The sequence below is a fragment of the Ascaphus truei genome, chromosome 2, assembly GCF_040206685.1.
Source record: "Ascaphus truei isolate aAscTru1 chromosome 2, aAscTru1.hap1, whole genome shotgun sequence".
NCBI lineage: Eukaryota > Metazoa > Chordata > Amphibia > Anura > Ascaphidae > Ascaphus > Ascaphus truei.
In genome coordinates, this window is record NC_134484.1 from 81,693,772 (window position 1) to 81,711,535 (window position 17,764).

The following is a 17,764-nucleotide window of genomic DNA, read 5'->3' on the forward strand; positions in this document are numbered from 1 at the left end:
GTGTGCAGTGTGCTATGAGTGTGTGTGTACAGTGTGCAGTGTGATATGAGTGTGTGTGTGTACAGTGTGCAGTGTGCTATGAGTGTGTGTGTGCAGTGTGCTATGAGTGTGTGTGTGCAGTGTGCTGTGAGTGTGCAGTGTGCTGTGAGTGTGCGTGTGCTGTGAGTGTGCGTGTGCTGTGAGTGTGCGTGTGCTGTGAGTGTGTGCAGTGCTGTGAGTGTGTGCAGTGCTGTGAGTGTGTGCAGTGCTGTGAGTGTGTGCAGTGCTGTGAGTGTGTGCAGTGCTGTCAGTGTGTGCAGTGCTGTGAGTGTGTGCAGTGCTGTGAGTGTGTGTGCTGTGAGTGTGTGCAGTGTGCAGTTAGTGTATGTAGTGTGCTGTGCGCGTGTGCAGTGTGCTGTGCGCGTGTGCAGTGTGCAGTGAGTGTGTGCAGTGTGCAGCGAGTGTGTGTAGTGTGTGTAGTGTGTGTAGTGTGCAGCGAGTGTGTGCAGTGTGCAGCGAGTGTGTGCAGTGTGTGTGTGTGCAGTGTGCAGTGAGTGTATGCAGCGCGCAGTGTGTGCAGTGAGTGTGTGCAAAAAAAACACAGTGAGTGTGTGCAGTGTGTAGTGAGTGTGTGCAGTGAGTGTGTGCAGTGAGTGTGTGCGCAAAAAAACTTAAATTTTTTTTTTTAAATTCGGGGGTCCATGCTCAAACCACGTTATAAGCGTATCGCGCTATAATGGGGTTGAGCTGTAATTTCTTTATGTGATACAGTATGTCAACAATATCCAATCATTTACTATTGACCAAGAACAACACATACTGTACATAATTTTTAAGACCAAGACAAAAAAGCCTTTGTTTGCAAAAGTCACGACAGTAGAAAAATGAATTGCAACATACAATATTTCCTACATTTAAGCAAAAAGACAATTTATGAGACATACCCACACTTTACAGGCTCTCATAGCTTTTTGATGTGGTCATACTAATAGTTTTACTTGAACTTGATCATTGTTACTTAGAAATAGAGTTCAAGAGGCTTAGCTCAAACATAACATGTTTTCATAAGAAAACTAAAGACATGACAGGGTAGCATCTATGAAACAGTAATTTAGTGTAGTTATAAAACATTTTTTTTAAAGAAGCCCTTTTCTTGTTGCAGAAGAAAGAAGTGGCAAGCATAGGCATGAACAAAAGATTTTCTAAATTGCACTGTAGTTACACAACATTATTTTGATTGATTTAGAGAATAAGGATAATGGAAGATCTCTACTGTACTCTTATCTACAGGATTTATTTGATGAGTAAGCAAGATAAGGCATGCTACATTGGATGCCCCAGGGTGTGTGCATAGGCCACCAAGGGGGAGGAAAGTAGCGGTTCGCACCTTTCATATCATAGCAGTTATTAAGGCATTGCCAAGAAAAGCCTTACTAGTCTCTTTGGTCTACAAGGTGAGGTAGGAAGGCTACTGTTCTGTAGGTAAATATTAACTCCTGTGTAGCCCTTTCAGACCAGCCATAGGTTGCCCAATGGCTAGTGGCTACTTGAGCTACTAAAGATTATTAAATATATAATAACATGTATTTAACCATTACCATCTAGGTCTTGGTACGCTCTCCCCTCCAGGTTCTATTTCAGGGTCTGAATAGGAGTAACTCCAAGTTGTAGCGCTATTCTGAAATAACATGTCGTCAAGGCAACGCCTATGAGGTGCAGCATGGACGTTATTTTTGCATACAACTGTATTAGTGAATAGGGCATTAAGTCAGGGGAAATTACGTCACTTCTTTTTTAGGCAGCAGCATGACATATTCCCTGATTGAACAAAGCCTAATGATTCTAGGCCTTTGTTTTTCATAAAAGATCCAGTGATATTCTTTTAAACAATCAACTCCAAATAACTAAATGTCTCAACTATAATCTTTAAAACAACTAAGTGTCCATTCATGAATGTAGGTTTATTCTTAGTATACAGATAATTTAACTACAAAAAGTTCAAAGTGTTGATAATTTTAAATAAAAACAACTTTTTAAATATAAAATTCCAACTGTGAACTTATTCATAGAAACAAAACATGCTTTGCGGGACTGTAGTTTGTAATAAGAACATCTCTATCAATCACACTGGTTATCAAACTAAATTGTGTATTATGCATGAAGTGGGGTGTCAAATAATAATGAAACATACATTTTGGATCTCCAAATCCTTCCGTACACCAAAAAGGCACCAATACTGAACCCTGTTATAGTAAGTAACATACTCAAGGTATGAAGAAAATGTTAAGAAAAATATGCATCAACCATGCCAGCATGCTAAAGCAATGTTCGTAAATTCAAAGTTGAATTACTGAAATGCAAACCCACCAATATCATTTACAGTTCTCTTTTGTTTACTTACAGTTTTACATATTTTATGCTTAGCGCCAATACCGCACAATCTGCAGACAAGTCTCAAAAGTGGCATATGCCCCCTTTGAGACCCGTCTGTAAATTGTGAGGTGTTGCCACTTAACATTATTTGGCCAAAAAATAATACGCTTATTATATATTTTGTTCTCTCACAAAATTATATTCTATTATTGTGTATGCACTATTCTTTTTACTTTCTCACCAGCTAACATACTTTCTGTATGAGAAAATGTCTAGGTTACATACTAATATTTTCTCTTTCACTTAATGAAGTCAGGCAATAGTAAATGCTAACGTTTTTATCATTAAGTTCAACTTTATCAGTAAACTAGACAAATTGAAATGACTTTGGCACCTCTGGTAGTAATCATATCTAAAGATCTGCAAAGCTATTGTACATTTGACAGACCTTTGCGGAGGTGAGAAGTGAGAGCGCTTGCGGGCGTCAGTATTAACCCTTGTCCTGTATGCAGGTTGCGTGCTAGCAGGTGACAAAGTACGTGACAAATGGTAAATAAGCCTGTAACGGGACACCTTTTTACCAGGATCATTCACTGAGCAAAACAAGGTAATGAAATAAATTGAAGTTTATTCGCACAAATTCGCTTTGGAACACAAAATACAGACAAAAAGACACATTTACTGGTAGTCTGGGGTCTATTTTTGTTCCCCTCGATAAACAAGTTGTAAATCGGCCGTACCAGTCAAAATGTGCCAAGCACGAGGACAGAAGACAATACTTGGCAAATCACTAGCGAATTGAAGAGAACTTCATTGCACAACAATATTTTTATTTGTTAACATGTCCATGTGCAAAATGCTATGTAGGATGTACAATTAATTGTTTTAAACATAAATTAAGTTATGGATGCGCAAACTTTTTAAGCTGCGCCCCCCTGCTTGCTCCCGACCCCCTTACCTCTTTGGTCTGTGTCAAATGACGCAGTGGGGTCATGTGATATCACGTCCCTGCGGCGTAATTTGATGCCACGTTACCATAGCGATGTGTCACACCAGCCATCTGAATCATGGTAAGTAGAGTTGCAGAGGCCTCACGCGATCCCTTTGCAACCCCTGCGCGCCCGCCCCCCCCCCCCCTGAACAATCCAGCGCCCCCCCCTGGGCGATAATCCGATAAGAAATTGGAGAGCAAGCAAATTCCTTCAGCAAGGAAGTGAACATACTGTGTGTGACATATATATCCTTGGCATACACATGCATAGATGCAGTTTAACAATTACAGTATAAAGGCATGCAATTTACAGAACACTTAGAAAATAACTTTAAAGACATCAGATTTTACATTTAGATGCACAGCAACATACTTACAGTATACCAATGGAGGGCTGCAGCTAGCGATTGTGCACGGGAACTACATTGCGAAAGATTCATGCCTATCTGGTACTCCACTTTTAGATATCATGTAATCTATTGTGTGCATATTTGAAAAGGTTCCTGTAGTGGCATATTTCTGCCACATTCATGGAAACTCCCACCGGCGTCACTTGGCAAAAATAAAGAGTTTTGCAGGTGTATCAACTATTTGCTGTAATATCTAAAGATATCCATTAACAGAAGAAATCCAGGAGCTATTTATGTATACTTTTTCTAACTTTTCAGTGCTTTGGTTTAAAAGTTTGTCAGGTTTTCCTAAACAAGTCGGAGTCAACAAGCTCAACAATAAAAGTCAAAAACCATGAATATATTATTCCACTGATGGAATTGTGAAACGTGACCATCATGAACGTTAAAATTATTTGGTATTATTTGGAATAAAATATATTAATTTTTGCAAACTGCTCTATTAGAATGCAGAGGGTATAATCATGGCTGAAGAAATCCTATCTAGATAGGATCAGGTGATCTGGGTCAACAAGACTGACTTCCTCTTTTAACTAAAAGGTTTTACAGGTCACATTGTGGCAGTAATTACTGTAATCCATACTTCTCTGCTTTTATGATAATAGCACAATTATATTCATGAGTAATTTCTTTCCCAAACTAACAATTATTTATCAAGCGGAGATGGGAGATAAGAGATAAGGATTATATCATATGGTCCAACTGGACAATACCACATTGTAGAATATGTAAAGTAACAAAATCACACATACCTATTGTAGAAATCATCTCTGTAGTAATCATAATCAAAGTCATAACCACTGTGGGGAAGAAAAACAAAAAGAAATAATGAACCTCAAATAATTATATTCATTGATGTCTGGGGAATTAAAGTTCTAATTTAGCTCTATAGTGAAAGACATCATTTTGAGCCTTTTTCTCTGAATACAGTACATAAGATTAGTTAAGTATGGTAATTTCTAAGCTTTCTACAATGTCACATCAAACTACCATTATGGTCTCAAAATGTGAACTAATAATAGTCCTCGCAGGCAGCACTTTAAAACATTTACCGAGGATAAGGAAGTATTTACATATTATAACAGCTCTGAAAGATTTCAGCTGAATGTTAATGCTAAATAACACAGTTTGGAGATTTTACTTGTTCTGAGCAATGAGCTCACATCTACATATGCATGACATTTAGCAGTTTTAGATTTTCATAATTATTGGAGGAAGCGTTCGTCCTGAATTTGAATGTCATATCTGCAAACTTATGAGGCAGCAATAAGCTTGGGCTTCCCGATTCTTGATATTAATTGCTTATTTTTTGGCAAATCTAAGGCAGTTGGTAAAAACATATCAACTTTGTGAGAGAAAAAAATGCCAAGTGATCCGTTTTATTTGTGGGTATTCCATTCTTGTCCGAGTGTTAGATGTTAAATTAATACTACTTCTCATAGGACATAATGTACAAATGCCACTTGTTTCAGAGAACTCAGCTCTTTTAAACTAGAATGCATAATATTTTAAAGAATAACTATATTTAAAAGAATAACTATATATAACTATATTTAAAAGAATAACTATATAAACTATTTGATTTTCATAACTATTTCAACCTGTGTTTTGCATGGTATTATGCAATACATAAAATAATTTATAATTATCTCAGAGTGCAGTATTTATTTATAAAATGTTTTACCAGGAAGTAATACATTGAGAGTTACCTCACATTTTCAAGTATGTCCTGGGCATAGAGTTAAGATGACAAATAATACATGGTTACAAATTCAGTTACGTAAGTGAACAGGGGAGAGGGCGAGAAGGGGAGAGGGGGAGAGGGGGAGAGAGAGAGGGGGGGAGAGAGAGAGGGGGAGAGAGAGAGAGGGGGAGAGAGAGAGAGAGGGGGAGAGAGAGAGAGAGGGGGAGAGAGAGAGAGGGGGGGAGAGAGAGAGAGAGGGGGGGAGAGAGGGGGAGAGAGAGAGAGGGGAGAGAGAGAGAGAGGGGGAGAGAGAGAGAGGGGGAGAGAGAGAGAGAGAGAGATGCTGTTTGTGTGTCATAGGAGGAGCTGAAGGGAAGGTATGAGGAGCGGGAGATATGAGGAGCTGAGGGGAAGGTATGGGGAGGAGAGGGGAAGGTATGAGGAGGGGAGGAGAGGGGAAGGTATGAAGGGGGGGAAGGTATGAAGGGGGGAGGGGAAGGTATGAGATGGGGGGGAGGGGAAGGTATGAGGAGGGGGGGAGGGGAAGGTATGAGGAGGGGGGAGGGGAAGGTATGAGGAGGGGGGAGGGGAAGGTATGAGGAGGGGGGAGGGGAAGGTATGAGGAGGGGGGAGGGGAAGGTATGAGGAGGAGGGGGGAGGGGAAGGTATGAGGAGGAGGGGGAGGGGAAGGTATGAGGAGGATGGGGAGGGGAAGGTATGAGGAGGGGGAGGGGAAGGTATGTGGAGGGGGAGGGGAAGGTATGAGGAGGGATGGGGAAGGTATGAGGAGGTATGGGGAAGGTATGAGGAGAGGGAGGGGAAGGTATGAGGAGGGGGAGGGGAAGGTATGAGGGGGAGGGGAAGGTATGAGGGGGAGGGGAAGGTATGAGGGGAGAGGAAGGTATGAGGAGGGGAGGGGAAGTTATGAGGAGGGGAAGGTATGAGGGGAGAGGAAGGTATGAGGAGGGGAAGGTATGAGGGGAGAGGAAGGTATGAGGAGGAGGGGGGAGGGGAAGGTATGAGGAGGAGGGGGGAGGGGAAGGTATGAGGAGGGATGGGGAAGGTATGAGGAGGTATGGGGAAGGTATGAGGAGAGGGAGGGGAAGGTATGAGGGGGAGGGGAAGGTATGAGGGGGAGGGGAAGGTATGAGGAGGGGAAGGTATGAGGGGAGAGGAAGGTATGAGGAGGGGAGGGGAAGTTATGAGGAGGGGAAGGTATGAGGGGAGAGGAAGGTATGAGGAGGGGAGGGGAAGTTATGAGGAGGGGAAGGTATGAGGGGAGAGGAAGGTATGAGGAGGGGAGGGGAAGTTATGAGGAGGGGAAGGTATGAGGGGAGAGGATGGTATGAGGAGGGGAAGGTATGAGGGGAGAGGAAGGTATGAGGAGGGGAGGGGAAGTTATGAGGAGGGGAAGGTATGAGGGGAGAGGAAGGTATGAGGAGGGATGGGGAAGGTATGAGGAGGGGAAGGTATGAGGGGAGGGGAAGGTATGAGGAGAGGAAGGTATGAGGAGGGGAGCCCCTGCAGCCGCAATGAGAGCGGCTTTAGTAGGGGCTCGTGCACACGTTCGCAGGCTTGGCTGTTAAATTTTTTTTTCGTTTGAGCGCTCACGGGAGCGGTTTGCCCAATGAGGGCGAACCAGCTCCGTGACGTCACTGGCCTGCCCTCCGACACGCCCCTGGACGGCGCAGGAACTAAGGCCAGGGAAAGCACCCGCTTTTCCTCAGCGCGCCTCCGCACGGCTGCAGTCACTATGGACTCAGCCTTAGACTATGGTGACATTTAAACACCCAAGAAAGTGCAGATTTATCTAAATGACTGTCATTACCATTAATTAAATGACAGTGACAGCTCAAGGAAAACACAGTATTTGGCCACATTCCCACACTGTATATGGTCTATATGATACTGGTCGATATTTAGAAAAAGTACATAAAGACATTATTCATTTGAACTTACAAAAAACAAACAAACAAAAAAAAACAATTCATAGAAAGGGAAACTCAGTGATATACTTTAAGCAGGTAACTTAAATTAACCCAAATTAATAAAAAATAGATAATTTGTATAAAAACATTTAAATACAGTGAATGGCACAATGAGAATAAAGAGCCAGGAAGCTGTGCATAAATCTTGGACAGGAGTATTGGATGCATCAGTTGTACATAACAGAGGAACACTTTGGATGGAGACAGAAATGAAGATTGAAGAGTCTACCAGAGAAGTGACAAAATGGTGGCACCAGAGGATGGTTGGAGACTGGTTAGGTGTCTAACATATGCAACAATAGATATTTCCCAGCTTACTGCCACAGCAAAGGTCATCGCCACCTTCCTCCTGGGGAAGAAATCGCTCAATAGACTATAGTATTCACATGTGTGTACTTGGACCTGTTGATTAAGTAGAGGTAGGATAGGTGAGCTTAAGCTAAGGAGGAGGGGCTAAAAACCTGATCTTGCTAAGATTGTGCATGTTTAATTGTAGTAACAAAGGACGAGAGGGAGTAGGTGGTATATAGCAGAATTGAAAGAACCTCTGTGAGATCGGAAGACATGGCGCACTTTTCCATAGAGTGGCCAAGAGTCGAACTCGACTGAACGGATAGAGAGGAGATATATACATATATACACACACACACACACACACACACACACACGAATAGACGATACACTTCTGTGGCTAACGAAATCCTTTTATTTGTGCGAGCTTTCGAGATACACTGATCTCTTTTTCCGGCGATGTTACATTGAATAAAGCAGGCAAGGTTTAATTTACAAACAGTGCGTCTTGGAATGTAACTAGAGCCCATTCCTCCCCTCTGTGTAGTATGCGATTTATGACTTGAGGTGTTAAATAGTCCCTGAATGTGAATGATGTAAGAGTGTGAGTGATGTAAGGGTGTGAGTGTAGATATAAATAAATAAAGAGCCCACAGTGTATACAGCGCTTTACAAAAAGGTGTGTGTGGAGTGGGAGTGTATATAAATGATGTGGGTAGGTGTGGAAATGTAAGAGGGTGTTGCATTACTAAAAGTGTGTGTAGATACTATGTGGTCCCTACTGGCAGTGTTCGACAAACCTATACATTTGCACGCCCCGGGCGAGTGGATTTAACATCGTGGTGAGCTCCTATTAGCCCAAGCAGCACATGTGTGGTACAAGGTGGCGAGTAGATTTTTTTGTTCGGCAAGTAGTTTTTTGGTGATTTGTCGACCACTGCCTATTGGTATATAGGGATGGAATTGCATAGAGTAATTGTATGTGTACAACTACAGACAGTCCAGCATTTTGCACATAAAAATGGGTACCACTGTAGTCACTACTTGTGCTGGATGGAGGCACTTCTAAGCAATTCCTATGGAAGTCCCTTAACTCAGGAGTTCTCAACTCCAGTCCTCAAGTATCCCCAACACGTCAGGATTTAATGATATCCCTGCTTCAGCACAGGTGGCTCAGTCGAAGACTGCGCTACCTGTGCTGAAGCAGGAATATCCTGAAAACCTGACCTGTTGTGGGGTCTTACGGGCTGCAGTTGAGAACTTCTGCATTAACCTAGGAAGTTTACCCCACACAAGTTTACCCCACAACCTAGGAAGTTTACCCCACACTTAATCTCAATATGTACAGCTGGTCTTTAGAGGACCCAAAAACGTGTAGTGTACATGTTACATCGGTACAGTTGGAGGTATTCAAAAAGCATGGTAATGCTAATTCACTTTTATGTTACTGTAGGTGGAACTTTACATAAAAGGGATTTTAGATCTTCTATTGAGGCAGTCGTCAGTATATATTCTATTTAAATGACTATCATATGAAATGTTAAATGGTCCGCTTAAAACAACAGTCGAGATTATATTTCTTACGGTTTTTGTTGTTTGTTATAGGATTGAAGCAGGGGGTCTCATAGCTGAACCCCATTAATTTCAGCTCTAAGAGATATATAGCATATATATAGATTTCTTTTTTTTTTACAAATCAATTAAGTTCTAGCTTAAACAAAACAAACAATTTTTAGAACCCAAAAACGAGTGAAAGAGTCAACCCTTAATAGTTAAGGCAGTATGTAACATCACTGTATTGTATATTTGTTTTTATGAATTGTATTGACAACACGATTTTGTGATATTAAGATGAGCTACATCATTCTTTTTTTTTCTGTTACAAAAATGTGTTCTTTTACAATGTTCCTTTAAAAATATTTTCTGTACACAATGTATTTGTTCATTAATTTAGATCTCCTTAGGTTAACCGCTACAGTACATAAAGATCCCACAGTCACTTTTCATGTTATCTAAAGTGCTTATTTCGGCAAGTCTTATTCTGCAACTATAATTTTAATTCATCAACCTGTCATTCAAAGTAATACTCTAAAAACATTTGAAAGCTTAAACCCATCGCTCATTCCTGCACCTGTCATGGACATTATTCTGTACTTGTCAAAACCAGCACAACTGAACTGCAATGACATGTACAATATTACCAATAAATTGGATAATCAATCATGCATGTGTGCAGTTTGACAGCAATGTCAGCAGCATATGAGATTCTGAGCAATTATTAAAGATAAGTAACCTATTACTTATCAGCTCAAAAAGAAAATCAATAGATAAAATGGTGTACTTCAGACAAGATGGAATTTCTCCGTTATACAATTAAAATGTTCTTGAAAACAGAAATGGCAAATGTGTCTAATTGTGTTTGCATGGTTTTAAAATGTCATCTTTATGTTTTTTCATACGAGTACTTTTGTTTTCAAAGTCAGTGCTGGGATGCACTGATACATTTGTTCTGTTGCATTGCAGAAATAATATAGTCATTATTTGCACAAAATCCACAATTGGTTTATTCAATCACTGCATACTGTAGTAATAATAATAGTAATGGAAATAACAGCAATAGTAATAATTATAACAGTAATAATATTGGTAAGCCTTCAAGTAATCCTTTTCAGCAGTTATCAAATCACTTTCATACTTTTTATTGCAAAACTTTATTTTTACCTATAATTTACTGCAAACAAAATGTAAAAAAAACAAACACACAATCCTAATTGCTTCCAGTTCTATTAATTTAAATAGTTCACATTAATGCAAAGCCTTAGCAAAAAGTTTGAATACGGCAAGATTTCAAATAGAAAAACCAATACCAAGTTTATTGAAACAAAAATCCTATTAAAAAGGAGGCTAGCAGTGACAATAATGGCAAATCGTAATTAAATTCATGCCAAGTGATGCATTTTGCACTTTCTTCAGTGTTTCAATTCACATTTTTACTCATGGACGTTGTTTATTAAACAGTGATAGACCCAAACTGAAGTCAACTGGAGTTTTCGTGCCACAGTGCCCTGATCGGCACTATTGCAATTGGAGAAATAACCCCCCATAGGAATTTGCATTATTCAAAAGTAAATATTTGAATACATAAATGGCCTTGCAATCCGTTCCAACAGTTACAGGGTTAAGCAGCGATTGCAATGTTCTACCTTGGTTAAAGTTCAAAATTGACTTAATACACAGTTCAATTTCGATCATTAACACCTCCTATTTTGTCATGTCTATAAGCTAAAGGAGTCCATCATATTTAAAAAATGAGCAAGAAAGATTTTATCTAATTTAATCACGTTCTGGTCGACCACTCTCTAAAGACTAGAACAATTGCTCAAACATTTCTCTGTGATCATTCTCCCTTTGCCAGGTATGTGGCATTCTGAATGATACCCTGAAGGCTTAAGTGTAGAGGTTACCAGTGAATAATGCTCATGTTGCTAGCATCACTGCAGTGACTTTACATTTGGCCGTTATTGTCGGCGAGATATTTTCATTTTAAAATCTGTATAAAAGCAATACAGCCACAATATGTTTTCAGAATGTGATGGGGTTTTTTTTGGCAAATTTACACACACAAACATTATACAACTATATTAGTTGTATAATAAATACATGAACGACATTTCTGATCACTTTTTGATATGCTGTGAATCAGTCTTCCCCTTGTTCAGGAAGATTTCGTGTCCATTTATTTGAAATTCCTTAGCCGGTAGCATGAACACTGTAGCTCGACTGACTATAGGTGTATAAGCTATTCGAGTTTGCTACATTAAAGTTCACACATTTTTACGGCCAAACGTTTAAACTACAGCTGTGTCCGTTTGCACTGTCAAAAGATGCATACTTTCCAGGTTTTTAATGCAAATATGTACGAATGTCAGAAGTTGCTACCAAAATTTACAACGAAAAACAAATTATTTGTTAAATTTGCGGACATACAGGTGGTTTACAGCAAAGTTTGATACATTTGACTTGTCAGTTGTGATTGGCTGTATACTTGTAGTGATGGGCAAATGTGTCAAAGTTCAGGCCGCAATCTTTTCTATTTCTTGGCAAAACCGTAAAAGTTTGCTCGAACCGTTTGATATTCAAAAACAGAGTGAAAATTTGAAATTTTGTTTTAAGGTCCAGATCCACATAGGTTTGTTTCAACGAGAGAGAGCCATAGTCTATTGTACTAGAGTTATATGCCTCCCAAAACACACATTTACACAATACGTGGAGAGATGCATGTACACAAAAAGGAACACACTTGAGATGACTGGGAAATATTATAAATTGTTTATGCCACGTGTATTTAAATGATTAACATTAGCATACGTTGTGTGCTTTTTTTTAGATTTGCTGGTGTGCTTTGGATCATTGTCCTGTTGCATGACCCAATTTCGGCCAAGCTATAGCTGTCGGACAGATGGCCTCACATTTGACTCTAGAATACTTTGGTATACAGAGGAGTTCATGGTCGACTCAATGACTGCAAGGTTCCCAGGTCCTGTGGCTGCAAAAACGAGCCCAAATCATCACCCCTCCACCACCGTGCTTGACAGTTGGTATGAGGTGTTTGTGCTGATATGCTGTGTTTGGTTTTCACCAAACGTGGCACTGTGCATTATGGCCAAACATCTCCACTTTGGTCTCGTCTGTCCAAAGAACATTGTTCAGAAGTCTTGTGGTTTGTTCAGATGCAACTTTGCAAACCTAAGCCGTGCTGCCATGTTCTTTTTAGAGAGAAGAGGCTTTCTCCTGGCAACCCTTCCAAACCATACGGTGGCAACCACAAACCATACGTTTTCAGTCTTTTTCTAATTGTACGGTCATGAACTTTAACATTTAACATGCTAAGAACTGAGATGTAACTCTTGGGTATTTTGCAATTTCTCTGAGCATTGCACAGTCTGACCTTGGGGTGAATTTGCTGGGATGTCCACTCCTGGGGAGATTGGCAACTGTCTTGAATGTTTTCCACTTTTGAATAATCTTTCTCATTGTAGAATGATGGACTTTAAATTGTTTGGAAATGGCCTTATAACCCTTCCCAAATTGATGGGCAGCAACAATTGCTTCTCTAAGATCATTGCTGATGTCTTTCCTCCTTGGCATTGTGTTAACACACACCTGAATGCTCCAGACCAGCAAACTGCTAAAACTTCTGCTTTTATAGACGTGGTTACACTTGCTGATCAATTAATCAAGGGCATTTGATTGGCAGCACCTGTCTGCTACTTAGCATCTTAATTCCTATGGAAGCTGTAAGGATGTACTTAGTTTTTCACACATAGCTTCTCCAGTTTGGCTTTATTTTTGTTAAATAAATCAAAACACTGTGTAATATGTCATGTGTTGTTGTTCATCTGAGGTAGTATTTACCTAATTTTTAGATGTGCTAAGGAACAGATTGTTATGTCCTGATATGTAAAACGATGGAATTTAAACAAGGTGTACTTTCTTTTTCACATGACTGTATGTTGACCACTTTGGTCTTACCGAGATTCATATGGAGGTCCATCTTACTTGCTTCAGAAAGTTCTCCGATTTGTTGCTGAAGGTCTTCTGTACTTCTGGCAAATAATGTCATCTGTAAATTGTAGGCTACTTAAGTATTCTGCTGATTTTGATTCCTTTTCCGCCCCAATTCTATGTCTTGAACAGGTCTTCAAATTTGTGTTGGTGTGGTGACATGGTGTCTCCCTGTTGCATGCCCTTGCTGATCCTCATCTTGCTTGTATCTTCATGTAACCGAGTGATTGACGTGGCACTCGAAAATCCTCCTTGTAATACAATGTACATTTCTTCAATACCATCGTCTTCATGCATTTAAAACTTCTGCAAAGAATCAAATTATTTTTCATTAAAAAAAAATTTAAAAAAAATAAAAAAAAAAAAAAAAATCGATGAGTCCTAGAGTTGTAAATCACTATTGCCCAGCATTTTTTCTTGTACGGCTTGGATGTGGCCCTTTGTGTTTTCTCCTTTTCAAATCCCACTTATTCTCTATTGAGTATCTTCATAAAAATATTAAAGGCGATTGGAAGTAGACCGATTGGTAGTAGTTCTTAAAGGTCTGTCTCGTTTCTTATGGACGAGTACAACTACTGTATAGCATTGCTTCATTGTTCTGGAATTTATCTGTTCAAGCAGCATGTACAATTTTGCAAACCTTTTCTCTACTTTTTCCCTAGCTTCTTTCAACATTTCCATTGTAGTTCCATCTTCCCTGGGTGCTTTCCTGTACTTTATGTATTTTATTGCCATTGCCACTTTCAAGGATGCATAAATTATCTGTGGTGAATTCTTCTTGCTTTTCCTCTTCTGAATTTTGCCCTAGCTTTTGTGTCACTTCTTGTAGAAGCCCTAAACTCTTTACGATCAGTGCACAGTATTCCATCATCTTGTTGGAGTGCAATAATTTGCTTGTTCCCAAAATCATAAAAATCCCTGATTAGGTCTTCCACATAATAACAAAAGAGCCAACACCATGTAGTGCCGTTATCAAACCTTTGGTTTGTATCCTTGAAAAAAGGACCATTTTCTTATTTTGTTCTTTTCTTATGCCTTACTGGATAATATAAAAATATATATGTTACAGAAATAGCCCATTTCTATCTGCCATGGTCCAACAAATGTATTGTAGCAGCTTTTACTTTGTAGGGTTTCTCCAACTATGGTTTAAGGGGAGGTATAGCGTGGTAGACCATTGTCATAATTAATCTGGCTAAATCGGTATCTATCCATCACAAACAATCCCAGTGAATATAAATTATAGCATACAGTGCTCACATTGTCAAATAAATGTGAAGTGCAATGACCATATTGGCCCATCTTTACTAATGGGAGCTCTGCTTCAAGACACCTAGCACCCGAGGTCACACGACAGTTTATTCAATCAGAAAACACAGGGGGGGGGGGGGGGGATGAATAAATAATAAACCAAGCACAGTAATATCTAAATCATAAAATGAGTATATCAATTTAAATATCAGCAAAAAAGCTCTGAGGTAGATTTGCATTGTTTATGGTAGTAATGGCATGTGTGGGATAGTAATAAGTTCCCCATGGATATAGGTATAATGTAATATTTTGCTAAAACCATCAAAATGTTTAAAACCTTTAAAAGCTGTACAGAAATGTATGCTGTGTGCTTTTATCGGTATCATAAATTATTGTTTACTTTTAGAAATTGAGGAGACAGCTGGAACATTAGTTCTGTGCCATTGAGCATAATATAGCGGTTGTAATGTGTACATAAATGCGTTCGGTACAATGCCCTATGGAAAAGATTTATTCAACAAAACTCAATTTTAAATATATATTTGGTTTCTAATTTACTTTAAATGGTTGACCTTCAATTTGAAGCTTTCGTCTAAATTTGTCCTAAACATATTATGATTCTAGTTCTATTTTAACTATTACATAGTTGTGTCGATATATATCTAGAGTATTTATTTTTATTTACCATTTATTTATTTTAACAAGGCTATAGCGATTTAATGCTTGGCCGCCACAAGACAGTTATCCCTGTGGCAACTTTTGACACCACCTGCTTAAAACCCAAAAAGTCAGAGGGATCACGAAGCCCCACTTTCACAGTCTTATCATACTGAAAATCAAGATCAAGCAAGCTTTGCCCTTCTGCTCCACAGGAGGTTTCTATCCTCCCTGAGCCAGCCTTAGGACATATGCATTACGATTTGACAGGTGTACCGCCACAGTCACACTCCCCACCTGCCGGGCGCTGGAGATAGAAGAAAGCCACTTGGGACTCGCGCACCCCCTCTCCCCCCCCCCCCCCCCGGTAAGTTAAAAAAATGTTATGTTTTATTAAATGCATCTTTTATCACTCCACCTTCTTTCACCAATTATTCAAACCTCCTAGGCAACTGTGCCAAAATCAAAGCTTTCCTTGAGCATCAATGCTATGTGCTTTTTATTTCCTCTCCCACTACATGTGCTGTGATTATCATCTTCACTACCACAACCATTGGAGTGGCTAGAACAATATTCTGTGTGTTGGACAATACCATTATATGATTTAACACTGTCTGATTATTTGATATCACTAATATTAGTCACATTATTAGGCACCTTTTCATAATCTTTTCTCTTGAAAAAACGATTAGAGTAATGGTTTTTCACTGACGGCCAGCTTCCCCACACGTGCGGTTCACTACGGGAAAGAGGCGGCCCCCTTCTGTCCGCTGCAGTACTGAGGCTAGCGGTTCTGCCCACCGGCCTAGACATTGAAAACAAACAGTACAAAGAAGTACCAGTCCAGGAGTCAGAGCAGCAGAAGGAAGCAACAGGGAAGTTTATTCATTTCATTTTATTGCCCTGATCCAACGCGTTAGTAATTCTCTATGTTGCAAGAGTGCAGCCGGTTACCCTAATGCTAAAGAGGTCTGAATAGGGTTGGTTAAAAGCCAAACCTCAAGAAGCATATAACATTTACTTAAAACTTGTTTGGTTTTGCGGCTGTTTTGACTCTCTAACTACTTAATATATGAGCAATAATGAAGGACACTAAAAGGGACATTTTTAGCCTTTTTATGGTTTATAAGGTTATATTTGCATCTCTAAGGAATATAGAATGACCAAAGATTGCAAACTATGGGCAATGTGAGTTTTGTTTGGCTGATTTTGAACCATTTCTTTGTTTATTATTAATAAATTGTTGATCCATTTTTTCAGAATTCTGAGTGTGCAACATATGCATTGATTAGGATACTAAGTAACATCAGGTTTTGCCTCACAAGAGACTCAGACAGGGTTTTAATTTTAAATGGCTAAATCTTTAACCATGATTTAGTGCTGTATGTCTAATGAGCTGGGTGTGTTGATTAGCATCCCTAAGAGTTCCACGAGTACAGTATTAAGCTGAGCATAGACTCATATGTCACCTGATGCATCTATTAGGGGTAGGTATTTGATGTGTCTTAAACGAGGCACTTACAGGAATTGGCTTCAATGTGGAATTACATTATTCACATGACCATTGGATTAACACAGCAGGGGTCCCTGGCAGTCCCATTCAGTTTGAATGGAACTGCCAGGGGCCCCCGCTGTTAATCTGATGGGCCATTAGTCAATGCAGAAATGCCTTAAACTAGACCCAGCATGTACCTGGGTCTTTTTGGCGATTGCCACTGGTTTGTATTGTAATAACCGTCGGCACTACAGTATATGTGGGATAACTTGGAGGATGCCAGTATTGCCTCTGACTGCTGACCTGAGCGGTGGCCTCCTCAGCCTCAGAAGCACACACCCCTACCCCATTCGATGTCGCAGCAGCAGCAACTTAGCTTATTGTGTCACAGTAGTCAGACTCGCTTTTCACTAGACCCTGCTGCTATGGCAACAGTCACACAAAAAAATACGGTTCTGTAATTTGAAGTTTCTCATCACAGGTGAAAAATGAAAATAAAAAGGAGTATGACCTCCTTCACACCATTGCGTTACAGATGGAACAATAACTTAGGAGATACACTCACCAAGCCAACATTTATGTTTCATTTGTGGCTGGCAATGGTATAGGACTGCTGGCTTGTTACAAATGGTAAAACATATCATTTTAAAATAATGCAGTTGGTGACTGGCAACAATGATAATGCAGTGCTGTGCTAGCACTGCTAGTATGCACTAGTTTTGGTGGTTGTGATAAAATGCAAAGGGCAGCATAGCTGCATTGGTATAAAGTCAGCCAGCTTCACTTAATGGTCAGTGACTTTCTCTCAATTCACTAGACCCTCCTGCTTCACGGCACTACTCAGAGCATTTCTATCATGTATAAGATTGAGTTTCCCAGAGTGGCTACTTCTACTTTAAACTTGTGGCATATCAGGTTGATACACTACTGCAGACAAACAGAGACTTATTTACAAGCTGCATAGGAGCAGCTAAATTGGGCATAGATTTCTCTCTATGCTGATACTTCCAGCAATTCCTCACACTGGTCTAAGAAAAGGTTAACTATTAAGTTGAGTACATAGGCAAAGTACTGTATGGA

The 17,764-nt window shown here is 39.8% G+C and overlaps 1 protein-coding gene across 7 annotated transcripts in view; it reads right to left on the reverse strand.

Annotated features, from left to right (window-relative positions):
* Positions 1 to 17,764, reverse strand: part of RALYL (RALY RNA binding protein like) — a 675,637-nt gene that overhangs the window by 89,116 nt on the left and 568,757 nt on the right. For 6 of the 7 annotated variants that reach the window (XM_075583014.1, XM_075583012.1, XM_075583019.1 and 3 more), the window contains one exon: positions 4,506 to 4,553. The exons of the other annotated variant lie outside the window; for it this stretch is intronic. In XM_075583014.1, coding sequence (XP_075439129.1) covers positions 4,506 to 4,553 — 48 coding nt within the window. The remainder of the gene's footprint in view (positions 1 to 4,505; positions 4,554 to 17,764) is intronic. 7 annotated transcript variants of the gene reach the window in all.